General features: G+C 69.0%; 2 protein-coding genes across 2 annotated transcripts; both read right to left on the reverse strand.

Moving 5' to 3' along the window:
- NTRK1 (neurotrophic receptor tyrosine kinase 1) lies at nucleotides 1-10,180 on the reverse strand. Its single transcript, XM_075724627.1, has 17 exons — nucleotides 10,002-10,180; nucleotides 7,916-7,990; nucleotides 7,683-7,754; nucleotides 7,114-7,182; nucleotides 6,675-6,829; nucleotides 6,399-6,547; nucleotides 6,116-6,242; nucleotides 5,706-6,035; nucleotides 5,407-5,424; nucleotides 5,108-5,166; nucleotides 4,758-4,860; nucleotides 4,260-4,406; nucleotides 4,031-4,161; nucleotides 3,770-3,942; nucleotides 898-1,138; nucleotides 273-431; nucleotides 1-186 (listed from the first exon to the last, which is right to left on the reverse strand). The coding sequence occupies exons 1-17, from the start codon at nucleotides 10,178-10,180 to the stop codon at nucleotides 1-3; spliced, it is 2,373 nt and encodes a 790-aa protein (XP_075580742.1).
- Nucleotides 10,181-13,014: 2,834 nt separating this feature from the next.
- On the reverse strand, nucleotides 13,015-23,088 carry INSRR (insulin receptor related receptor). Its single transcript, XM_075724247.1, has 22 exons — nucleotides 22,995-23,088; nucleotides 20,483-21,034; nucleotides 18,591-18,903; nucleotides 18,367-18,509; nucleotides 18,071-18,215; nucleotides 17,772-17,986; nucleotides 17,577-17,703; nucleotides 17,193-17,431; nucleotides 16,947-17,114; nucleotides 16,647-16,836; nucleotides 16,480-16,521; nucleotides 16,106-16,371; nucleotides 15,819-15,955; nucleotides 15,500-15,665; nucleotides 14,897-15,005; nucleotides 14,694-14,764; nucleotides 14,327-14,556; nucleotides 14,138-14,248; nucleotides 13,872-14,031; nucleotides 13,656-13,785; nucleotides 13,448-13,582; nucleotides 13,015-13,279 (listed from the first exon to the last, which is right to left on the reverse strand). The coding sequence occupies exons 1-22, from the start codon at nucleotides 23,086-23,088 to the stop codon at nucleotides 13,015-13,017; spliced, it is 4,008 nt and encodes a 1,335-aa protein (XP_075580362.1).
- Nucleotides 23,089-23,852: the final 764 nt, after the last annotated feature.

Here is a 23,852-nt window from a genome sequence, read left to right on the forward strand (position 1 = left end):
TCAGCCCAGGATGTCCAGGTAGACAGGGGGGGTCTTGACGAGGGCCTGGAGGTGGCTGTGGATCTCCTTGATGGGCCGGCGCTGCTGCGGCTCCCGCTGCCAGCAGCTCTGCATGATGGCGTACACCTCGGAGGGGCACGTGCGGGGACGCTCCAGCTCCCGCCCCTGCGTGATGCACTCGATGGCCTGCGGGAAGCGGGACGGAGATGGAGTACCCCCCCGGGTGCCCCCATGGGGGGCTGCCACTGTCCTCACGCCCCCGCCTCGCTCACCTCCGTGTTGGAGAGCTGGTACCAGGGCTGCTTCCCGTAGGTGAAGATCTCCCAGAGCACCACGCCGAAGCTCCAGATATCGCTCTCGGTGGTGAATTTACGGTAGAGGATGCTCTCGGGGGGCATCCAGCGGATGGGCAGCATGGTCCTGCCCCCCACCTGCCCACAGCGGGGCCGTCAGCAGGGCAGGGACCCCCACTCGCCCCCCCAGCCCCAGCCCTGCTCGTTAAGCGCGCCTCAGGCGAGATAGGAGAGATTTGTTACGCGGTGAGACACGGGCGCAGGTTGCCCGGGGACGGAGGCCCCATCCCTGGAGACATTCAAGGTCAAGTTGGACGGGGGGGGGGGGTCCCTTCCAACCCAAAGCATTCTACGATTCTACGGATAAAATGGGAAACGGGGGCTCGGAGCAGCCTGGTCTGGGTGAAGATGCCCGTGCCCATGGCGGGGGGTTGGGCTGGACCTTTGACGGTCCCTTCCGCCCCCAACCATTCCATGACTCTACAATTACACACGGATGGCGGCGGGTCGGCAGGCAGCGGTTAAGAGGGAGAACTGCGGCCGGAGCCCCCAGCCCATCGCGGAGCCGGAGGGCAGGGAGGGGGCAGCTCGCCAGCCCGCTCACCCGGTAATAGTCAGTGCTGTAGATGTCCCGGGACATGCCGAAATCCCCGATCTTCACCACCAGGTCGTGGCCCACCAGGCAGTTGCGGGTGGCCAGGTCGCGGTGGACGAAGTGGAGGGAGGCGAGGTAGACCATGCCCGAGGCGATCTGCGTGGCGATCTGCAGCATGTGGCTCAGCGTCAGCTGCCCGCAGGGCTGCCCCTGCCCCTGGTCCAGGATCTTGGCGTCGGGGCCGTGGGACCTGCCGGGACAGAGGGGCCGCTCGGAGCGGGGCACGAGCCCGAGTGGGGGGCTGCATATGGGGGGGCATGCAGGCGCGCGTGCGGGAGGGGGCGTGCGAAGGCAGGGGAAGGGCCGTGCACACACAGGCCAGGAAGGAAGCGCGCCCGCATGTGCGTGCACACAGAGGAAGGGCATGCACGCGTGTGCGCACGTGCCAGGGATGGGTGTGCACGTGCACAGGGGAAAGGCGTGCACTTGTGTGCATGCACACCAGGGAAGGGCGCACACGTATGTGCACACATGCCAGGAAAGGACGTGCACACAGGGGAAGGGCGTGCACGTGTGTGCGCACGTGCCAGGGAAGGGTGTGCATATGTGTGTGCATGCACAGGGGAAAGGCGTGCACTTGTGTGCATGCACACCAAGGAAGGGCGCACACATATGTGCACACATGCCAGGAAAGGACGTGCACACAGGGGAAGGGCATGCACGCATGTGCACACATGCCAGGGAAGGGTGTGTATGTGCACAGGGGAAAGGCGTGCACTTGTGTGCATGCACACCAAGGAAGGGTGCACACATATGTGCACACATGCCAGGAAAGGGCGTGCACATATGTGCATGCCCACAGGGGAAGGGCGTGCACATACGTGTGCAGACATCAGGGATGGGCATGCACACCTGTGTGCATGCACAGGGGGAAGGAGTGCACGTGCACAGGGGAAAGGCGTGCACTTGTGTGCATGCACACCAAGGAAGGGTGCACACATATGTGCACACATGCCAGGAAAGGGCGTGCACACAGGGGAAGGGCGTGCACGTGTGTGCGCACGTGCCAGGGAAGGGTGTGCATATGTGTGTGCATGCACAGGGGAAAGGCGTGCACTTGTGTGCATGCACACCAAGGAAGGGCGCACACATATGTGCACACATGCCAGGAAAGGACGTGCACACAGGGGAAGGGCATGCACGCATGTGCACACATGCCAGGGAAGGGTGTGTATGTGCACAGGGGAAAGGCGTGCACTTGTGTGCATGCACACCAAGGAAGGGTGCACACATATGTGCACACATGCCAGGAAAGGGCGTGCACATATGTGCATGCCCACAGGGGAAGGGCGTGCACATACGTGTGCAGACATCAGGGATGGGCATGCACACCTGTGTGCATGCACAGGGGGAAGGAGTGCACGTGCACAGGGGAAAGGCGTGCACTTGTGTGCATGCACACCAAGGAAGGGTGCACACATATGTGCACACATGCCAGGAAAGGGCGTGCACACAGGGGAAGGGCGTGCACGTGTGTGCGCACGTGCCAGGGAAGGGTGTGCATATGTGTGTGCATGCACAGGGGAAAGGCGTGCACTTGTGTGCATGCACACCAAGGAAGGGCGCACACATATGTGCACACATGCCAGGAAAGGACGTGCACACAGGGGAAGGGCATGCACGCATGTGCACACATGCCAGGGAAGGGTGTGTATGTGCACAGGGGAAAGGCGTGCACTTGTGTGCATGCACACCAAGGAAGGGTGCACACATATGTGCACACATGCCAGGAAAGGGCGTGCACATATGTGCATGCCCACAGGGGAAGGGCGTGCACATACGTGTGCAGACATCAGGGATGGGCATGCACACCTGTGTGCATGCACAGGGGGAAGGAGTGCACGTGCACAGGGGAAAGGCGTGCACTTGTGTGCATGCACACCAAGGAAGGGTGCACACATATGTGCACACATGCCAGGAAAGGGCGTGCACATATGTGCATGCCCACAGGGGAAGGGCGTGCACATACGTGTGCAGACATCAGGGATGGGCATGCACACCTGTGTGCATGCACAGGGGGAAGGAGTGCACGTGCACAGGGAAAAGGTGTGCACTTGTGTGTGCGTGCATGCCAGGGCAGGGTGTGCATGTGTGCATGCATGCCAGGGCAGGGTGCACACATGTGCACGCACAGAGGGGAAGCACATAAGCATGTACGCGCACATGCCAGCGAAGAGCACGCCATGTATGTGCATGCACAGGGGAAAAGCGTGCAGTTTTATGCATGCGTGCCAGGGAAAGGTGTGCACACATGCGTGCATGCACGCCGGGGAAGGGCGTGCGCATACGTACACGCACACAGGCGAAGGGTGTGCACACACGCCAGGGAGGGATGTGCGTGTGCACACGCGGCCCCGCACGCTGAGGAGGGCCGCGCGTGGGGGCGCGTGCGAAAGCGCGGTGGCACGTGCGAAGCGGGGCCAGGGGCCAGCGCCGCTCCGGCCGCCTCAGCCGCTCTGCCTTTGATGCCGAGCGCAGCTGACAGCCGTGCCGGGGCGGCCGCGGCCGCGAGCTGGGGGGGTTCTGCTCGGCAGAACCATTAATGCCAACTCCCATAACAATAATCATAAAAGCCACGTCTCAGAGCTCATTGCGTGGCCACTAAAGCGATGCCTCTGGCAGCCCCCCCCGTCTAGCAGCAATACCTGGGGGGGCAATCGAAAAGTCTCTGCTTATTCCAGCTGATGGCCAATCTCTCTCTATTTAAGCCTCTCAGACAGCTAATCTAATCAATATTGCAAGGAGGGCTGCATTAGCAGGGAGCAGGCTGGCTGCGCTGATGGAGCGGCGGGGGGGGGGGGACAGGACCCCCCCAGCCCACCTGAGGAAGCGGTTGAGGTCGCCGTGCTTCATGTACTCGAAGACCATGATGAGGGGTTCGCCCTCGGTGCAGACGCCGTAAAACTTGACGATGTGCTCGTGCTGCAGCACCGTCAGCAGCTCGGCTTCGCGTTGGAAATCCAAGCGGGCGCTTTCCGTCACCTCCTTCAGCGCCTGCTGGCACACGGCATCGGCCTGGCACCAACACCCCCCCCCCCCCCCCGCCACGGAGCCCCCCCCGGCATCATCCCCCCCTCCTCACCTTCACGGCCACCAGCATCTTCTCCCGCTCCGGGAGGAGGTTGTAGCACTCGGCCAAGAAAACCTTCCCGAAGGCGCCTTCGCCCAGCTCCCACTTCAGCACGATGTCCCGCCGCTGCACGTGGTGCACGCCTAAGGGGACCCCCGCCCATCAGTGCCCCCCGGGCCGGGGATGGCTGCAGGGGAGGATGCTCGGGGACCGCGGTCGTGCCCCCCCCACCAGCGCTTACAGGCATCGCAGAAATACTGGGGGTTCTCGATGAAGTTGCTCTTCAGCCCCTCCAGCTTGCTCTCAGCCGAGGAGAGGGGGCTGCTGCCCAGGTTCATGAAGTGCAGGGACATGGCCAGGTCGTCCTCCTGCGCCAGCACCGCTGAGCCTTGCGGGGACAAGGCCAAGGCCATGGGGGGTCCCGCGGCCCCCCCAGCCAGCGCAGCCAGTGCCAGGCTCTGCCGAGCATCCCCCCGCCCCGGCCGGCCCCCAGGGGCCCGGCAGCCGGATCAAACCCATTTAGAGGCTGAATCCATTCCAGGAGTGAATTAGCAGCTGCTGCCCGCGCTGCCGGGGGGAGCCGGCACCCTCCGCGCCCCGTCCGCGGCCCCCTCGGGACCAGCACCCCGCGGCCGCGGCCCAAGCCGGGAATGCGGCACGGCCCCGGGCGCCCCGCGGACGTGGGAACCGAGGTGTCCCCGCGCTGCAGCCCGAATCCCCCGCGGCGCCGGGCACTCACGGTTAATGCCGAACTTGGACCGGCGCCCGCACTTGTTGAGCACGATGAGCATGACGGAGAGGAGAAGGCAGGCGAACACGGCCAGCGCCACAGCCACCGAGACCTGGCGACAGCAGGTACGGGGCTCAGCCGGGGGTCGCGCCGGGCCCCTTCTCCCAGCCCTTGGGGGTCCGAGACGCCCACCGGTCCCCTGAGCTGCCGCAGGGGAAACTGAGGCACCGGCACTCTGCCCTTCGTCCCCATCGCATGTCCCCATCCCGCTCGGCTCTGGTTTGGCTGTCCCCTAAGGATTTGTCCCCCCCCCCACGGGTGTCCTGGTCCCCCCCAGCCCAAATCACAGAGCCCCTCACCCCAAACGTGTGCTCATCCGTCGTCTCCACGGGCCCCTCCAGCGAGCTGTTCCTGGTGCCTGGGGCGGGGAGAGGGGCGCAGGGTGAGCACGGGGCAGGGGGTCCCATCCCTGGGGTGGTCCCGGCAAGGCGGGGAGGGCCCAGGATGGCAACACCCCTGCGATGACCCCGCACCCTCAGCGCAGGGTGGGGTACCCCAGGCTCAGCCCGGGGGTGGGGGGCAGTTTTGGGGGGCTGGGGCAGGGAGGTGCGCCTGCTGCATGGGGACCCCGCGGGGAGCGGCGTGCCCAGTCACTCACCCAGCGGAGACAGGGACACTGGTGCAGCCCAAAGGGAGAGAGAAAGGAGAAACGCCTGTTATTGCGCCGGCCAGAGCGCCCAGCGTCCCCCCGCGCCCACCCCGGGGAAACTGAGGCACGGCGGGGCTTGCTCGGAGCCAGCGGGCAGAGCCAGACACAGCCCGTTCGGCACACGGCAGAGCCAGACACAGCCCGTTCGGCACACGGATGCACGGAGCGCCGCGGCGCGTCTCCACCGAGACCAGGGAGCGGGGAAGCCCCCAGGCAGCCCCCCCTGCCCGGCGTTTGCCGGCACCTACCGGGGATGGGCTCCTCGGGGCTGAAGCTGAAGGGGTTTTCCATGAAACGCCCCTGGACGCTGCGGGCGGCAGAGCCCAGGGGGTTGCGGACCAGGAGGGTGTAGTTGCCGTTGTTGACGTGCGTGGGCCGGTTGAGCTGGAGGCAGCCGTGGAGGACGGTGGAGTTGTGCTCGTACTCCACGATGCTGGTGCGGATGTAGGGCCCCTCGGCCAGGGCCGTGCCGTTGAAGAGCCAGCGGATGCTGGGGGCCGGGTTGCCGTCCACCGAGAAGGGGATGCACCAGACGTGCTGGGGGATGGCTTCGTGCAGGGCCAGGATCACGGGGGGGACTGGGGGAGACAGAGCCGGGTGGGTCCCCTCGCCGGCCCCCTCGCCCGGCCCCCGCGCCGGCCCCCTCCGGGCTGCTCACAGGTGACGTTCAGCATCACGCTGTCCTCCGCCGGGCCCGCCACGTTCTCCGCCCGGCACGTCAGGTCTTTGCGGTTGAGGCTGGAGGAGACGTTGCTGATCTCCAGGACGATCTCCCAGTCGGAGAGCTGCGGGGAGCACCGGCTCGGGGTGAGCGGACAGCCCCCCCCGAGCTGTGCCGGCTCCCGCATCCCCCGCGCCCGCGCCGCCAGCGAGAGGATGCTGCGGCGGGGACGGCGCTGCCGGGAAGGTCCCTGGCCGTGCCCCGGCAAGGCTGAGCTTGCCTTGGTGACGACAGGCAGCTCGGGTCCCACCTCGGGGAGCACCCATTCCCCGCTGGCCGGCGGCTCGGCGGCGATGCGGCAGGTGAGGTTGACGCTGTCCCCTTGGCGCAGCACCGCCTCGGGGTGCTCGATGCGGACGGTCGGGGGCTCTGCCGAGGAGAGGGGGGTGAGCGGGGCCACGGCTCCCCGCCGCGTCCCGCGCCGTCCCCAGCCAAGTGGCTCAGGAGCTGGGGACAAAGCCAGCGCCCGAAGCCGGCGGGGTGCCGCGCCACGTACCGCAGGCGCGGAGGGGCTGGCTGCCCAGGGGCACCAGCACGCTGCCCTCCCAGCAGCCCAGCGACTGGTTCCCCAGCTCGGCCCGGCTCCCGTTCTGCCAGAGCTGCAGCCAGAGGAGCCCGCAGGAGCAGTTGAAGGGATTTCCCACCAGGATGCTGCCATGGGGCAGGGAAGAGGACAAGGGGTCAAGCGGGCTGCGCCGGCCCGGCTCCAGCTCCCGCGGAGGCGTCGGCGTCCCCGGCTGCACCGATCCTGCACCGAGCGCCGCCGGTGCCCCGAGATGCACCCAGGGCCGCCCCGTCCCCGTCCCCACGCCCGTGGCTGCCAGAGCCGCCGCCTCGCTGCGCCCCCAGCCCCGTCCCTGCCTCTGCGTCACCCCGGGGGTGCATCCCCAGCGCGGGATGCCCTGCGCCTGCCTCCCCCGCCCCGCGTCACTCACAGCTCTTGCAAGGGCAGGTGCTGGAAGGTCTTCCAGGAAAGGCTGTGCAGCGCGTTGGAGGAGAGATTCCTGTCGGGACAGACCCCGTCAGCCGCCCCTTCCCGCCGCAGACCCCCGTCCCGCGTCACCCCGCCCTCGCAGAGGGTCTGGCCGGGGCACAGCACCGGGGCCACCGCTGTCGCGCCGTGACCGGGCAAAACCACCTCTGCCAGGGTGCCACCAGCCTTCAGGCACCTCCCTGCGAGGGGGGAGCCCCACGCACCCCAGCACAGGGTCCCCCCCGCTCTCTGGGGTCCCCCCCGCAGCGGGGCAGCGCGGAGCTCCCGGGGGCGGGCAGCGCCTGCTCTCCTGCCCCGGATCGATGGTTTCCCACTCAGCAGCAGAGCCCCACGCGGCCCCCCCGGCCCGGCTGATGCGGCGATGGGCAGCAGGACACCATCGATCCCGCCCGGGCGCGGGGAGCAGCCACCCTGCGCTGGGGCCAAGCGCCTGCGGGGACGGGGGGGGGGGGGCGAGCCCCAAAATCGGGGGGGGGCGGTTGGGGGAGGGAATTGGGGGGGGGTACTCACACGTGGCTCAGCCTGAGGGTGTCCAGGAAGGCGTCGGCAGAGACGTGCTGCAGCCCCGACCTGGAGATGGTGCTGGGGGAGGGAAGGGCTGAGCACCCGCCCTGGGGACCCCAAATCCCCATCCTGGGAGCACCCCTCTTCGCCTCCCCACAGCAGGATCAAGCCCTGGGGGTCCCCCCATGCACCAGCCCCCCCCATTTCCCTGTGCAGGGACCCCGCCCCGCGGTGCTCACAGGCTCCTGAGGTCCCGCAGCATCCTGGTGTCAGCCCGGGTCAAGGTCGTCAGCGTCTGCTGGTTCTCGATGACGCTGGAAGGCAAACGAGGGGGATCAGGGCAGGGACCCCAGGACCCCCCGTGCCCGGGGCTGCCGGCAAAGCGTGGGGCGAGGCGAGCGGGGGGGCACGGCTCTCCCCCTCCCCAGGCTCTGCCTGCACCGCCCGGGGACAGGGATGGAGCCGAGCTGCCCGGCTGCGCCCCAGTCCCCCTGGGCCGACAGGGATGAGCTGGGGAGGGGGTGCAGGGGACGGTGGCAGGCGACCCCACCGGCACCGAGTCTCCGGCCAGCGTGGGGGGCCCAGGCTGAGCCGCCGCTGGGAGCCCCTGGTCTCACCCAGAGAGCGAGTTTGCCGGGTCTCAGCCCCACTCCCCCATGGGGCCCCACCTTTCCTCACACCCCACAGCATCCTGCGATGTGATGGGGGGCACCGACTGCCCCCCCCCGCCCTTTTCCCAAGGCGGGGGTGAAGGAAAGCCCCTTTGGGAGCTGGTGCGGGGCTCTTCCAGCCGCCCCACCCCAGGGGCTGCTCCTCTGAACCCCAAATTGTCAGGGGTTAATTGGGGATTCAGACCAACGCTGAGGGGGTTTCGGTCCCGCTGACCCCGGTGGGGGGTCCCTACCGCCGCCCCCATGGTGGGGATGTGGAGGTGGGAGGCATGAGGAAGGCTGGGGCAGTGGGAAGGCCAGGGGGCTCTCGGGGGACCGCCGTCCCCGCCGCCACCCACCCCACCCCGCCAGGCATTGAACAAAGAGCTGGCAGCGCCCCGTGGCGCAGCATCCCCCGGCACATGGGGAAACTGAGGCACGGAGACGTGCCGCAGCCACCCCCCGGCAATGCGGCATGGCCAGGGCTGCAGTGGTGGGGGAGGACCCAGGAGTCCGGGCACCCCAGTATCACCCAGCACCCCATACCCCCAGCACCCTCCTCGCCTCAGCTCGCTCCAGCCCTCCTCTCCCCAGCACGCGTCCTGGAGCCGGGGGATGAGCGAGAGCAGAGGAGATCCCCCAGACCAGCAAATTCGGGGTGCCCCCCTCGGCATCCCAACCCGCAGGCCCTGGGACAGGGTGACAGCCCCGCCAAGGGGGGATGACGAGGGTCTCGGTCCCTTCCTGCACCCTGGCCCTGCCTGCCACGGCGTGGGTGCTCCCTGCCCGGGGACCCCGCTGCACCTTCAGCCCTTCGCTCCCACTGGCACCGCAGGGCCCCCCCATCTTCGCAGCCCTCAACGCCGCCCGCCGAGCAGCCCCGCTCCCCACAGCGGATCCAGCGCCAGCCCCATAGCGCTCCCTGCTCCGTCGCCGCCCCAGCCCCATCGCCCCAGCCCAAACACTGTCACCCCCAGCCCCACCACCCCCATCACCACCATCCCGCAGCCCCATCGCCCTGTGCCCTGGCCCCGTCACCCCCAGCCCCATCGCTGCACCCCTCAGCCCCGTCACCCCCGGCTCCACCACCCCCGCCTCCACCACCACACCCCTCAGCCCCATCACCCCCGGCCCCTCTGCCCGGTCCGTGAGCTCCATCACCCCCAGCTCCATCACCCCGTCCCCCAGCCCCATCACCCCCAGCCTCACTGCCCGGTCCCTCAGCCCCATCACCCCTGGCTCCATCACCCCCAGCTCCATCACCCCGTCCCCCAGCCCCATCACCCCCAGCCTCACTGCCCGGTCCCTCAGCCCCATCACCCCCTGCTCCATCACCCCCTGCTCCATCACCCCGTCCCCCAGCCCCATCGCCCCCAGCCCCATCGCCCCCGGCTCCATCGCCCCCGGCTCCATCGCCCCCGGCTCCATCGCCCCCGGCTCCATCGCCCGGTCCCCCAGCCCCATCACCGCACCCCCAGCCCCATCGCCCCCAGCTCCATCAGCCCTGGCTCCACCGCCCGGTCCCCCAGCCCCATCACTGCACCCCCAGCCCCATCGCCCCCGGCTCCACCGCCCCCGGCTCCACCGCCCCCGGCTCCACCGCCCGGTCCCCCAGCCCCATCACCGCACCCCCCAGCCCCAGCGCCCCCAGCCCCAGCGCCCCCAGCCCACTCACACGTCGGTGAAGCCGGCGGTTCCCAGCAGCCGGGCCAGGCTGCCCACGGTGCCGGGCTCCCGGCAGAGCAGGGCACCGGCCCGGGGGCAGCGGCAGGGCCGGGGGCAGGGGCCGGCAGCGCCCGGGGCGGGCAGGGGCAGGAGCAGCGCGGCCAGGCAGAGCCAGGCGGGCAGCGGCATCGCGGGGCCGGGCCGGGCCGGGCCGGGGCCGGTGCCGGTGCCGGTGCCGGTGCCGCCCTCCCTCGCACTTGCCCGGCAGCCCGAGCACGGGGCCGTGCGGGGCTTAAAAGCGAGGCAGGGACCGGCCTCCCGGGAGGGGCCGGCGGCTCCCCCCGCCCCGGCACCGCCCCCGCCCCGGAGACCCCCCCGGCCCGCGGGCGGGGATGGAGGGGCAGGGCCGGGCCCCCCCGGGCACCCCCCGCCCGTCACCCACCGGCACTCGGGGCCCGGGAAGCCCCGGCCCGGGGCGGGGGGGCTCGGCCGCAGCCCTGCCCAGAGCCCCCCGCCCCTCCGAGGAGGTGTCCCGCTCACAGGGGCACCGAGCGGGGCGCCTGCCTGCACCCCTGCGCCCTGCCTGCACCCCTGCACCCTGCCTGCACCCCTGCACCCTGCTTGCGCCCTGCCTGCACCCCTGCGCCCTGCCTGCGCCCTGCCTGCGCCCCTGCACCCCTGCGCCCTGCCTGCACCCCTGCGCCCTGCCTGCACCCCTGCACCCTGCCTGCGCCCTGCCTGCGCCCCTGCACCCCTGCGCCCTGCCTGCACCCCTGCGCCCTGCCTGCACCCTGCTTGCGCCCTGCCTGCACCCCTGCGCCCTGCCTGCACCCCTGCGCCCTGCCTGCACCCCTGCACCCTGCCTGCGCCCTGCCTGCGCCCCTGCACCCCTGCGCCCTGCCTGCACCCCTGCACCCTGCCTGCACCCTGCTTGCGCCCTGCCTGCACCCCTGTGCCCTGCCTGCGCCCCTGCACCCTGCCTGCGCCCTGCCTGCACCCCTGCACCCTGCCTGCACCCCTGCACCCTGCCTGCACCCTGCTTGTGCCCTGCCTGCACCCCTGTGCCCTGCCTGCGCCCCTGCACCCTGCTTGCGCCCTGCCTGCACCCTGCCTGCACCCTGCTTGCGCCCTGCCTGCACCCCTGCGCCCTGCCTGCACCCCTGCACCCTGCCTGCACCCTGCCTGCGCCCCTGAGCCCTGCCTGCACCCTGCTTGCACCCTGCCTGCGCCCTGCCTGCACCCCTGCACCCTGCCTGTGCCCCTGAGCCCTGCCTGCACCCCTGCACCCCTGCGCCCTGCCTGCGCCCCTGCACCCTGCCTGCACCCTGCTTGCACCCTGCCTGCGCCCTGCCTGCACCCTGCCTGCGCCCTGCCTGCGCCCCTGCGCCCTGCCTGCGCCCTGCCTGCGCCCTGCCTGCACCCTGCCTGCGCCCTTGCACCCTGCCTGCACCCTGCCTGCACCCTGCCTGCACCCCTGCGCCCTGCCTGCACCCCTGCGCCCTGCCTGCACCCTGCCTGCGCCCCTGCACCCCTGCACCCTGCCTGCACGCTTGTGTCATCCATACCCGCGCCCTGCCCGGACGCTTGCACCCTGCTGGCACCCTACACCCACAGACCTGCACCCCGCAGCCCCAAACCTGCACCCCAGCCCCACAAAGCAGCGCCCCAGCACCCCCAGCCGCAGCGGGGCACACACATGCACACGCATGCACATGCATGCACACGCGCACGCACCCGCACCAGGACCTGGCTGCACCTAAGGGACAGGGGACATCACACCAGCACCCCCAGGCTCATGGGGCCACCAGGACCCCCCCCAACCTCTCACACGCCCCTGGGCTGTGCCCCCAAAATCTTGAAGCGTGACAGAGCCAGCCTGGCCCCAGCTCTTCCCCCAGCGCCCCGCTGCGTGTTTGGTGGCACAGCGGCCCCGTCCCCCCCGTGCCCCCCCAGGACCCTCCTCCCTGGGCAGGCAGGGCACGGCTGGTGTGCACCCACCACTGCCCCCCGTGGGTCCTCACCCCCACCCAGCTGCTGGCTGTCGCCGAGCCCGTCCCAAAGCACCCCGGGGGGGGTCATCTGTGCACTGAGTTTAGCACGGTCTCAGCCCGCATTCCTCCTGCATGGCTCAGTCCCGGGCCCGTCCCCGACGCCAGCCCCTGGTGGCACCCATGGGGTCAGGGTCCCCCCTGGGGTGACCCCTGCCGTGAGACCCCGCTGCAGCCCCCCTGGCAGAGCAGACCGGCAGCTGCCGCCCGCCACGTCCTCCCAAATTACACCGCTTTGACGTTTTTCCCCAGAAACGCCCCCGGTTCAGGCACCGCAGGGCAAAGCCGCAGCTGGGGCACGCAGGAAGCGGATGGGGCTGGGGTGGGGGGGGAGCGGAAAGCCCCATCTGCCCCCCCCCCCGATCCCCACAAACCAGGCGTGGCCGAGCTTCGTCCCCCTTTATTTGTGCTCGTCTGTGGCCACGGATCAGACAGCAGAGCCCCTTCCACAGACCAGCACGGCCCTGACACTGGTCCCAGCACGGCCCTGACACTGGTCCCAGTGCCGGGCACTGGGCGGGCGTGAGGGCGGCCCCAGGCATCTCCCACTGCAGGGCTGCCCCGTGCCTCAGTTTCCCCACCTATAAAAGGGGGGGGGGGGGCGCATTACCAACCTGTTTGCCGGGAAGCTGGGGGGCAGAGGCAGGTTGGTGGGGGGACCCCAAACCCCAAAACCTGCTCCTCACCCGCAGACCCCCATTTCACCCCCCCCCCCAAAAAAAACCCCAAAAAGACGGGGGTGGTCTCCTCCCAGCCGGCAGGCCCCTGCTCCCTCCCCCTGATTTGGGGCACCCCAATTTATTCCTAGGGGAAATGCACCCCATGGAGTGTCCTCGCTTTGCCTGCCACCCCTTTCCCAAGGGAGCTGGTCCTCGGCCGGGCCCTCGGAAGCAATAAATAACGTGGGGGGCTCCCGGCGGTGGGGGGTGGCGGGGGGGCAGAGTCCGGTGCGGTCCGAGGACACGCTGGGGTCAGTCAGGCTGTCCCGTTGGGGAGCCGGCCGTGGCTGCGGTCCTTGCAGGTGGGCAGGGGGGACACGGGGGACTCGTCCTCCCCGGGGGACTGATCCGTCTCGGCGTCGGAGGGCTCGCCCGAGCCGCGCCGGCGGTTCTCGGGGCTGTAGAAGAAGGAGAGGGTGCGGAAGGCGGGCGCCATGTGGTCCTTGATGCTCTCCAGGAGCTGGACGAAGGACGGGCGCTGGCGCGGGTTCTGCTGCCAGCACAGGCACATCAGCTCATGGCTGCGGGAGAGAGGGCGCCCGCTGGGTTTGGGGGTGCCCCGGCACCCCACGGCCGTCCCAACGCCGCAGACACCAGAGACCAGGGTGACGGGCTCGGTGCCGGTTTCCCCCACCAGCCTTTCCCGCAGCAGGGCGGGGGCCCGGGGGGGGGTCTCCCCCCACACTCACAGTTTGTCGGGGCAGTTTTCGGGCCGCTCCAGGACGCCGTTATCCATGACGAAGCGCAGGACCTGCTCATTGGACATGCCCTGGTAGGGCTGCTCGGCCAGCGTGGCGATCTCCCACAGCACCACGCCGAAGGACCTGCCAGCACGCCGCCGCTCAGCCGCGGGACGCCCCCCAAATCCCCCCGCGCCCCCCCCATCCCAGCACCTACCAGACATCCGACTGCGTGTTGAAGATGCCGTCCTTGAGGGCCTCGGGGGACATCCAGCGGACGGGGAGCAGCCCCTTGCCCCCTTTCCGATAATAATCCGTCTCGTAGATATCCCGGGTCATGCCAAAGTCTGGTGGAGGAGGAAGAGGAGGAGGAAGGCGCGAGCACCAGGAGATGCGGGGCTGGCAGCGAGCCTGCCCGCCGCTGCCCACCCACCTCCGATCTTGACAGTGAAGTCCTCGGACACCATGCAGTTGCGGGCAGCCAGGTCCCGGTGCACGAACTTGTTGGCGTTGAGGTACGCCATGCCATCGGCGATCTCCCCCGCCATCTGGATCATGTCCTTGAGCGACGGCGGCGGCAGCCCGGGGTTGTTCTGCACCACGCACAGAGTCGGGGCTGGGGGGGAGCACACCGGGCCCCCCCCGGGAGCAAGGTGGGTGCCCCTTTGCCCAGGCAGCGGCACCCGGACAGCCCCTCACCTCGGCATCAGGCCTGAGCGAGCGCAGGTAGCTCTTCAGGTCCCCGCGCGTCATCAGCTCCATGATGACCAAAGCTGGCTGGCCCTGGGACACGACACCGAGCAGACGGACCTGGGGGGACAAACGGGGTGGCACGTGAGCAGCCGGACCCCCCCGTGTCCCCTCCCTCCCCTCTGGCTGCCCACCTACCACGTGGTGGCACTTGAAGGCTTTCATGACGGAGGCCTCGTTGAGGAACTCGATGCGCTCCCGCATGGTGGCCAACTCGTTGACCGTCTTCAGGGCCACCTTGGTCTCCTCACCCTCGGTGGCCAGCCCCAGCGCCAGCCCCTCATACACCATCCCGAAGGAGCCCTGCCCCAGCTCCCGAATCACCGTGATCTTCTCCCGCGACACCTCCCACTCATCGGGGATGTACACTGCGGGGCGAGGGGGGGCCACCCCATCACCGTCACCATCCCCATCGCTGTCACCAGCCCCAGCCCCGCCGGCATGGCCGCAGCAAGGGAAGAGGGCAGCAGACCCCACGGGGACGCCCCTGCCTGTCCCTACGTACTGTCCGAGGCACTGAAGTACTCGGGGTTGACGGAGGCGTAGAGCGTCCCGCTGGGGTACCCGTCGTTGCTCCTGCGAGGGGTGGGCAGCACTCAGAGGGCGGGGGGCGAGGGCACGATCCCAGCTCCCCACAACCCTTTCCCAGCCCCGGCTCGGCTGGATCCAGCCCCAGCCCGGCCCGGGGGGTGCCGGAGGGCTCGCTACCTCTTCTTGTTGTAGAAGAAGACGAAGACGGCGAGGCAGGAGATGAGCACCATGAGGACCACGGGCGTGACGGTGAGCAGGACGTAGAAGCTGCCTGACTCCTCCTCGGCTGCCGGGAGCAGGCGGCCGTGGGCCAGGGCCCAGGCACTCATCCCACCCCACATGTTGCAGGGACGCTTGTCCCACCGCCACCGCTGCGCCAGAGGGGGGGAGCCCCCAGCTCCCCAGACCAGCAGCACCCACTGATCTTTGGGTGCCCCTGTCCCAGAGCATCCCCCAATCCCCTAGATCCCCAGTCCGGCAGCATCCCCTGATCCTACAGTGTCCCTGTCCAGGAGCATCCCCCGATCCCCCAGCTCCCCAGTCCAGCAGCATCCCTCACCTTCAGCATCCCAGCCCAGGAGCATCCCCGATCCTCTGCATTCCGGTCCAGCAGCATCCCCCAATCCCCCAGCTCCCCAGCCCACCAGCATCCCCAAATTCCCCAGTGCCCTGATCCAGCAGCACCCCCGGACCCCCAGCTCCCCGGCCCCACAGCTCCCCCTCCCCGCCTGTCCCGTGGCTGAGGACCCCACCGATGTCCCCCCCGTCCCCTGCGGGTACCTGGCCCCAGGATGTAAAACTTGACGAGCCCCGTCCACGAGCCGTTGCCGGCCAGCGAGGTGGCACGGACCTTGGCTGAGTAGTTCCCTGGCTGGAGCAGGGCCAGGTGGACCCCCCCGTACTTGGAGTAGCGGTGGCGGGAGACGCAGACAACAGTGGTGACCTCCTGGGGGGGACAATGGGGGGTGGCGGAGGGGGCTTCGCCCCCTCCCCAGCCACGCACGAGCCCCAGGGGAGGGAGTCAGGAGGGGATGTGCAGGGGTGGGTGCGGTGCCCCCATAAGCAGACCTGGCAGGGGGTGCGGCGGGGGGGTCCTCACCTCGCTTTCACGGCTGTACTTGATCTCGTACTTGAGGATGAGCCCGTTGGGGTTCCTGGGCTCTCCCCAGCGCAGCAGGACGCTGTTCTTGCCGGCCGGCTCCCACGTGACGTTACCGGGAATGTTGTCAGCTTGCACTGGGGAGGGGCGCAGAGGGGGTCAGCTCCCGGGGGCATCACCCGGACCCCGACCCGCTGCCAATGCCCCGGCTCTAAGGCGCCAGGACCCCAGAGCATCCCAGCATCGCCGAGGCAGGGTTTGGGAGGGGGGAGGCCGCCGGGACATACGCTCGGGCATGGTCCTGGCGAAGACGAAGGTGGCGGCGCTGCAGCCCACGGTGTGCGCGGCGTGGTTGCAGGCGTGGATGTCGATGCGGTACTCGGTGAAGTGCCGCAACCGCGACAGCACCACCCGGTCGCGCACCACCTTGTCCTCAAAGATCTGGAAGTCGGGTTTGGGCTCGCCCCCAGCGCGGCTCGGGGCAGGCGGCTCCACCGAGGAGGAGTTGGCCGGCGATGTGACGGCCACCACGTCCCTGCGCCGCTTCGGGGTCCTGCGGGAGATGGGTACAGGAGGTGGTGGGGAGCCAGGATGCCTGGGTTGTCCCTCAAAATCAAGCAGGGGAGGGGAGACCCTCCAGGCTTGCGTGGTCCCCGCTCACCTCTGTGGGTTCTTGTTGATGGACGTCACCTTCCAGGGTGGCCTGAGACAGCGGGAAATTGGTTAAAGGATCTGCCAGGAGCAGCCACCGGGCACCCCACCTGGGGCAGACCCACACACCCAGCCTGGGACACCCCCCTGACACGGGCACCCCCCCCCGGACAGCACCTGGGGATGATGATGGAGTTGTGGAGGAAGTTCTCGAACTTCTTCTGGAAGGACTCGGCTTCACCCTCCATGCGGAGCTGCCCGTCAGCGGGGCGGCAGGGGCAGCACCGCTCCTCCGTGTCCTGCTCCACCTCGGGGCCGTCCCCGTCCCCGAAGCGGGTGTCCGCGCTGCTGGTGGGCAGCTTCAGACCTGCGGGCAGAGACGGGCAGGGCTGGCAGCGCTGCCGGAGCCCAGCTCGGTGGGAGCATCCCTGTCCCACCGGCGTCCTTGGCCGCTGCACCCAGCCTGCCCGCCCTCACCTTTGTGGCAGTAGTCGTTGACGTAGAGCTCCATGTCCTCGGCCAGCTGCTGCCACAGCACCAGGTAGTAGGTGATGTTGCCGTTGCGCTGCGTGGGTGGCTTCCAACGCACCACGATATGGGAGGAGGAGTTGGACATGGAGATGACGTCCCGGGGCACCGTCGGGGCTGGGCGGACATGGGGGTGTCAGTCCATCTTTGGGGGGCCACCACAGGCATCCCCGGGCCCCTTCCCCAGCCCCTTACCTGCCGGCATGGTGCGGATGTAGACCACCTCGCTCTGCGCCCCGTAGTTGCGTCCTTCCTCGGCGGTGGTGAGGGTGATGGCACGGACGAAGATGGCGTATTGGGTCCAGGGGCGGAGGTTGAGCAGGGCCACTCCCGGCGCCTGCTCGCTGCTGAGCGGCAGCTCCACGTCCAGCACGTTCCAGCTCTGTGCCCCGCACGCGTCCTGCCCCACGTACTCCGACACGTTCTGGAAGGGTCTGCCCCAAGCCAGGCGTTGGGGAGGGTCCCAGGACCCCCTCCTGGCCGCACAACCCCTGCCAGCCCACCCAGCCACAAGGGCACCAAGGCTGGGGTTCCCAAGCCCCCCGCGACGGGGACAAGTGGGGGACAGGGACCACTTACGACTCCTTGTAGTAGACAATGAAGCTGAGGAGGTCCCGGTACTCGGGGGGCCGGTACCGCTCCCACTTGAGGAAGATGCGGTCGGACTCGGTGACGTTGGAGATGAAGCGCAGGGTCTGGGTCTTGCCTGTGGAGGGGTGACAGGTTCAGGCAGGGGGTCGCGGCACTGCCGGGTGTCCCCGTCCCCATACTCACAGGACGCCCGGTCCCCGTTGGTGCGGGGGTTGATCTCCGCCTTGTTCTGCCGCCCCTTGGTGCCCGTCACCTCCTCCATGCGGTAGATCTCGGCCAGGCACAGCTTGGGGTTGAAGGCGAAGTACATCTTGCCCACGGGGATGGAGAGGACATGGTGGCTCCAGTCCCAGAGCTGCTGCAGGTTCTGGTTGTCCAGGACGTACAGGGTGTAATTCCTGGAGGAGGAGACGTGGACAGAGGTGGTGGGCACAGGCATCCCCAAAGCCACGTGTCCCCCCAGCCCCACACCACGTCCTCACCCGTCCACCATGGAGTCGCCGCGGATCAGCTTGAGGTTCTTGAAGAAGGACAAGGAAACGAGGGCAAAGGAGTGCTTGATCTTCAGGAAGCCCGTGATGGTCTCGATGAGCCCCAGGCTGCTCTGCAGCTCTGAGGCCAGGTTATCTGGGGACAACCCGCAGGCATGAACGCAGGGAGGGGGCAACCCCCGTTAATTCACCCTGCAAGGGAAAAGACCCCCCCTCCTTCGCCCCCCGCACCCCATGGCAGCTCTCCCACCCGGGGCGGGTCGGGGGGGGCCAGATCCGGCACTCACAGCCCCGGCGGATGTTCACGATGAGGTTGCCCTCGACAAGGGTGCAGCCCCCCAGATCCTGCGCCGCCCGCGTCGAATCGATGGTCTTGGTGCCCACCTTGCACTCCTTGGGGCACAGCCCCTCGCACTTGTGGCAGAAGATGCTGCGGACAGGAGGACGGGAGGTGAGCCGGCACCATGCCACCGCTGTGTCCGTGCCGGGGGGCACCGGGGACCCCCCCCACCTGCTCTCGTTCCTGGTGTAGCCCGAGGGACACTCGGAGAGGCACTGCTGCTGGTGGATGACGAACTTGGAGGCGTCGCGGGGGTTGTCGGAGACCTTGCGGAGGCTGGCGCAGTACTCGGCGGTGACGCAGCGCCAGCCCTCGTACTCGTAGGTGCGGGGCGGGCAGGAGGGCAGGCAGTGCCCGTTGAAGTGGAAGTGGCGGCAGGCGACGCAGGCTCGGCTGTCGCGGGGTCGCCCGCAGCCCCCCAGGCACTCGGCGTGGCAGCACTCGCCCGCCGCCGTGCACGCCGAGCCCGCGCCACACGGGCACACTGCGGAGAGAGCGCCGGCGCTGTGGGCAAGGAGAGTGCCCCGGGTGCGGCTCACCCGGCCCCGGGGCAGCACTGCGGGGCAGGGGTCCGGGGTTGGCTGGGGACGGGGAGGGAAGAGGCGGGAAGGGCTGGGCGGGAGCTGCTGACACCCTCCGGCTCCAGGGGCAAGGGGAGAGGGGTGAGGAATGGAGGGATAGATGTAGTGACGCAGGAACAGAGGGATGCAGGGATGCAGGGATGGAGGGATGTGGGATGCAGGGATGGAGGGATAGATGTAGTGACGCAGGAACAGAGGGATGCAGGGATGCAGGGATGGAGGGATGGAGGGATGGAGGGATGCAGGGATGTGGGATGCAGGAATGGAGGGATAGATGTAGTGACGCAGGAACAGAGGGATGCAGGGATGGAGGGATGGAGGGATGGAGGGATGCAGGGATGTAGGATGCAGGAATGGAGGGATAGATGTAGTGACGTAGGAACAGAGGGATGCAGGGATGGAGGGATGGAGGGATGCAGGGATGCAGGGATGCAGGGATGCAGGAATGGAGGGAGGGATGGAAGGGATGCAGGGATGCAGGAATGGAGGGAGGGATGGAAGGAGGGATGCAGGGAGGTGGGGATGCAGCAATGGAGGGAGAGAGGGATGTAGGCAATGGAGGGATGCAGGAATGGAGGGATGGAGGGATGGAAGGAGGAATGCAGGGATGTAGGAATGGAAGGATGGAGGGATGGAAGGAGGAATGAAGGGATGCAGGGATGGAGGGAGGGATGGAAGGAGGGATGCAGGGAGGTGGGGATGCAGCAATGGAGGGAGAGAGGGATGTAGGCAATGGAGGGATGCAGGAATGGAGGGATGGAGGGATGGAAGGAGGAATGCAGGGATGTAGGAATGGAGGGAGGGATGGAAGGAGGGATGCAGGGAGGTGGGGATGCAGGAATGAAGGGAGAGAGGGATGTAGGCAACGGAGGGATGCAGGAATGGAGAGAGGGATGCCAGGATGAAGTGATGGAGGGATGCAGGGAAGGATGGAGGGATGGCCAAATGGTGAGTGGACGGACAGACAGGTGGGTTGATGGGTGGCTGTGTGGCCAGCTGGATGGGTGGATGAAGGGCTGCGTGGACAGACGGCAGGACAGACGGATGGATGGGGTGAGGCTCAGCCCACGCTGAGCCCCAGCTGCCCGGTGCAGCAGTGCCGGGGCAGCGGCCGAGGTTACGGCCCCGATAAGGATCTGTGTTTATAGTATATATTTCATTACCAGCTCTCCTGTTTACAGCAAACAAGCCCGGGAGGGGCCCGTATTTACCTCGCCACTGGGAAAACACGGCAGTCGGTAGCCGGCCTCTCCTCCGGAGGACGATACACCGCGGATCCGGTTACCCCCGCCGCACCGCCAGCGCGGCACGCTCCCAGCGGCGGGGGAGCGACGGCCACGTGCCGGGGCCTGCCATCCCCCTTGCAGCTCCACCAGCCTTCCCCAGTGCCCTCCCAGTTTACCCCCCAGCTGCCACGGTGCAAACCGGCACCGTCCCGGCAAAGCAGCCAGCGCGGTCGAGCCCCACGCTGCCGGCACCCACCTTTCTGGCAGTAGCTGGATGTCCAGCAGCGATAATCCAGCTGCCCATTGACACTGGTCTGCGCACAGGGCTTCTCCACATCCAGGATGCCCGGGCAGACGTCGGCGCACTCTTCGGCCAACTTATTGCCGACGATGTAGGTGTTGTCCACAGCGTCGGGCAGCAGCAGCCCCCAGTCGATGGTGGAGAGGTGGCAAAGCTCCTGGTTGCGCTCGATGCGGACCGAGCCGCGCAGGACATGGCCCAGGCTGTGCAGCCCCACGTCCCGCAGATGCGGCATCTCGAAGATGACCAAGGCGTAGCTGAAGAAGAGGTTGGTGCCGCGGATGACGGAGAGGTTGGGGAAGAGATCCCGCAGGCTCTCCAGCCCGTAGACACGGAAAAGGAGCAGGTACTCGGTGATCATGAGCAGGCGAGGGAAGCTGAGCCCCCGAAAGTCCTCGGCGCCCGTGGTGAACATCAGCAGGATCTGCAGGTTGCCCTCGATGATGGAGCAGTTCTCCAGCTTCTGGAGCTGGGAGACGTCGTTGCGGATGTCCATGCTGCCACAGACTGGGGTGGCGAGAGGGGGACCCCGTGGGCCGTGGGGACGGGGCAGCTGCCCCCCTCACCACCACCCAGGGACCCCCCCGCTGCGCCCATCGCTGGGGCCGCAGCGGCGCCCGGGGGGGTTTAATATCCCGGCCCTGCCTGTCAAACGTGGCTGCGATTGGTCTGGGCGGCCGGGGAGACGCGAGCGGCTCTGACAGGCGGCCGACGCGCCGTGGCTCTCCGGGGCACGACGCGTCCGTCAGCGCAGTGAGCGGTGATGCTGATGAGGTCTGGCTGCCCGCGCGGCCGTCTCGCCCCGTCTCAGCCCCCGGAGCACGTCCCAGCCCCCCTGCCCTCCCCAGGGGCTCCGGCCGGGGGTCAGGAGGGCTTTCCCCCTTCCCACGCTGTGGGGCAGCCATGGGGGGCTCACGGCACCCTCCCCGCCACGGGCGCGTGGTTGCCCAGCGGGCTGGCAGCTCCCGAGGTCGTTCCATTAACTCCCCGGCACCGTGCCCGGGCGGCTAACGGGGCACGCGGGGCTACCGCGGGCACGCAGGCGGCACAGCCCCGGCGGTGGGTTTGCCGTCCCAGGGCTTTTCCACCCGGATTCCCCCCAGAGCCTGGCAGGGAACGGGAGCGCTGGGGGCAGGGCAGGGCTGAGCATCTCCTGCATCCCGGTCCCAGCAGGGATGCGAGAGCCGGGACGAGCTGGTGGCTTCCCACCGGCAGCATCCCCGGCCTGCAACCTGACGCGGAGTTATGGTGGAAAGAAGCTGCTGAGATCCTGGCGAGGGATTTACTGTAAACACCCGGGGTAAACACGGCTGGCTCGGCATGTACCCTAAACAGCAGGCAACGCCGGCAGCCCAGCTCGGCGCCCCTGCCGCAGACCCGCCGGCCCGCACACGGCACGCGGCGCTCTGGCACCGTCCTGGTGGGGGTCTGGGCACGTGGTTCACCCCTCGTCTGCCCGCAGCCCGCCTGGTCCTGTGGCTCATGGCCGGATCCTTGTGACTGCGTGCCTGGTGGCATTTTTCCCCTCTCCGTGTCACTCCCAGGGTCCCCTGTCCCCCCCAGTGAGGACACAGGGGTCCCCTCCATCCTCCCGCAGGAGCGAGGGACCGGCCACGGGTGCAGCACGGGCCCCACTGCCACCGCCACCCTCCCTGACCTTGGGAAAGTCACCCCGACCCTCCACTGCGCAAGGGGACGGCGGCCCCCCGTGCCCCTGGGGGGACAGAGAGGGGACAGGGGTCCCAGGCTGGGGCAGACGCGGCGAGGCGCGTCCCCTGGGCAGCTCTCTGCACAGCCCCTGCGCTGGGGTGCTTCGCCCCCTCCTCCATCACTCCCACCCCCCCCAGCACACCCCCTCGATGCTCGGGGAAACTGAGGCACGGGGCGGCAGGGAGAGGGGAAGGCAGGACAGACCGACAGACGCTGAGCCCAGCCCCTCGGGTGCCCCCAGCCCCTGCCAGCCGGCGGAGTCGGGGCGGGAGCCCAGACATCCCCAGCCGCGGCCATGAGTGCCGGGACCCACAGCCGCCCCCCTCCCCGCCACGCCGCCCCCTCCCCAGCCGTTTTCCATCCCAGCAGCAGCGCTGGGAGCAGCGGTGCCGGCCCTGGCTCCTGCCCAGCTACGATTTTCCACCATCCCGGCTCCCAGCAGGGCTGAGCGATCGATACCCCCAGCTCCGGCCGAGCCCCCCGCCACGCTCCCCTCTTCCCGTCCCAGCACCGGGGGGGCCCCGCGCTTTGCCCCTTCTGCCCCGGGCGGGGGGTCTGCAGCACACGGGGGTACTGCCGCGGGGGGAAACTGAGGCAGCGAGCACCAAAACAGCTTTGCCTCAGGGTCCGGCTCTTGCAAACCCCCATGCACAGGCACCGCCATGCAGCCCCCCCCCCACCCCAGAACTGTGCCCCCCCCGTCCCCCCAACAAGCACCCCCCACCCCGCTCCCGGCCACCCCCTCCCAGGCACTTACTTTCGGAGGGGGCCCGCACAGGGGGCAGCGGGAGGGGACCGAGGACCAACAGCATCAGCCCCGGCCACAGGGCACCCAGCACCCTCGCCCCCATCCCCGCGGGGGACCCCTGGGGTCCCGTCCCGCCTCGGGCGCTGCCGCACCGTGTCCGTCCCCGCGCGTCGCGTCCGGCCGGCACCCGCAGCACGCCGCGGCCCTCACCCAGACCCTGCGGCCCCTTCACTTTTGTTTTCGGCTGCCGCACGCAAAATATTTAGCCTGACAACTGTCAGGGCCAGGGCCAGGGCTTGTTTGGGAAATAGAGAGGGGGAAAACAGGGCGGCCCCCCCGCGCCGGAGCGGCCCGGGAAGGAAGGGCTGTCTCCTGCCTCAGTTTCCCCAGCTGGAGCAGGAGGATCCAGGTTGCTCTGGCGTGCGGATGCCGGGAAAGCAGCCAAGCGCCGACGGAGACCTGCCCGGAGCGGCGCGGAAGGGACGACTCCAGGGTCACCCTCCGTCACAGGGTGGATCCGGGGTGCCAGGACCCCCCATCCCCTGGGGTCCCCACGCCCCAGCAGCCCTGCAGCGAGGAGGAGGAGCGGGAGGAAGCTGCGGGCGCTCGGCACCGACCGGTGCAGGCGCAGGAGAGGAGGATGGATGGGGGGGGACATTTATTCCTCACACTAGGGCCGAGCGTGGGCGAGGGTCCTGGCCACGGGGCAGCCCCTGCCCCGCTACAGCAGAGACCGGGGGGGCAGGAGGTGGGGGGCTGCTGCCCCAGTGACCCTCCAGCACCACGGAACTGGGAGCACTGGGGCCGGACAGTGCTCCTGCCCCTGGGATGGGGAGATGGGGGGACCCAGGGCTCTTCTCAAGGGAT

The sequence above is a fragment of the Pelecanus crispus genome, chromosome 22 (assembly GCF_030463565.1).
Source record: "Pelecanus crispus isolate bPelCri1 chromosome 22, bPelCri1.pri, whole genome shotgun sequence".
In the NCBI taxonomy this organism is placed as follows: Eukaryota; Metazoa; Chordata; class Aves; order Pelecaniformes; family Pelecanidae; genus Pelecanus; species Pelecanus crispus.

What these genes read in the sequence shown, in the direction of transcription:
- NTRK1 (XM_075724627.1), bottom strand. Translation starts at nt 10,180, where the DNA reads ATGCCGCTGCCCGCCTGGCTCTGCCTGGCCGCGCTGCTCCTGCCCCTG. An exon ending in ACCCTCAGGCTGAGCCACGT is followed by an intron (nt 7,183 to 7,682) that starts GTGAGTACCCCC and finishes CTGTCCCGACAG; the next exon opens with GAATCTCTCCTCCAACGCGC. An exon ending in CCAGCCCCTCCGCGCCTGCG is followed by an intron (nt 6,548 to 6,674) that starts GTACGTGGCGCG and finishes TCTCCTCGGCAG; the next exon opens with AGCCCCCGACCGTCCGCATC.
- INSRR (XM_075724247.1), bottom strand. Translation starts at nt 23,088, where the DNA reads ATGGGGGCGAGGGTGCTGGGTGCCCTGTGGCCGGGGCTGATGCTGTTG. An exon ending in ATTGTCTACTACAAGGAGTC is followed by an intron (nt 17,432 to 17,576) that starts GTAAGTGGTCCC and finishes GGCTTGGGGCAG; the next exon opens with ACCCTTCCAGAACGTGTCGG. An exon ending in CGCTCAGGCCTGATGCCGAG is followed by an intron (nt 14,032 to 14,137) that starts GTGAGGGGCTGT and finishes TGCGTGGTGCAG; the next exon opens with AACAACCCCGGGCTGCCGCC.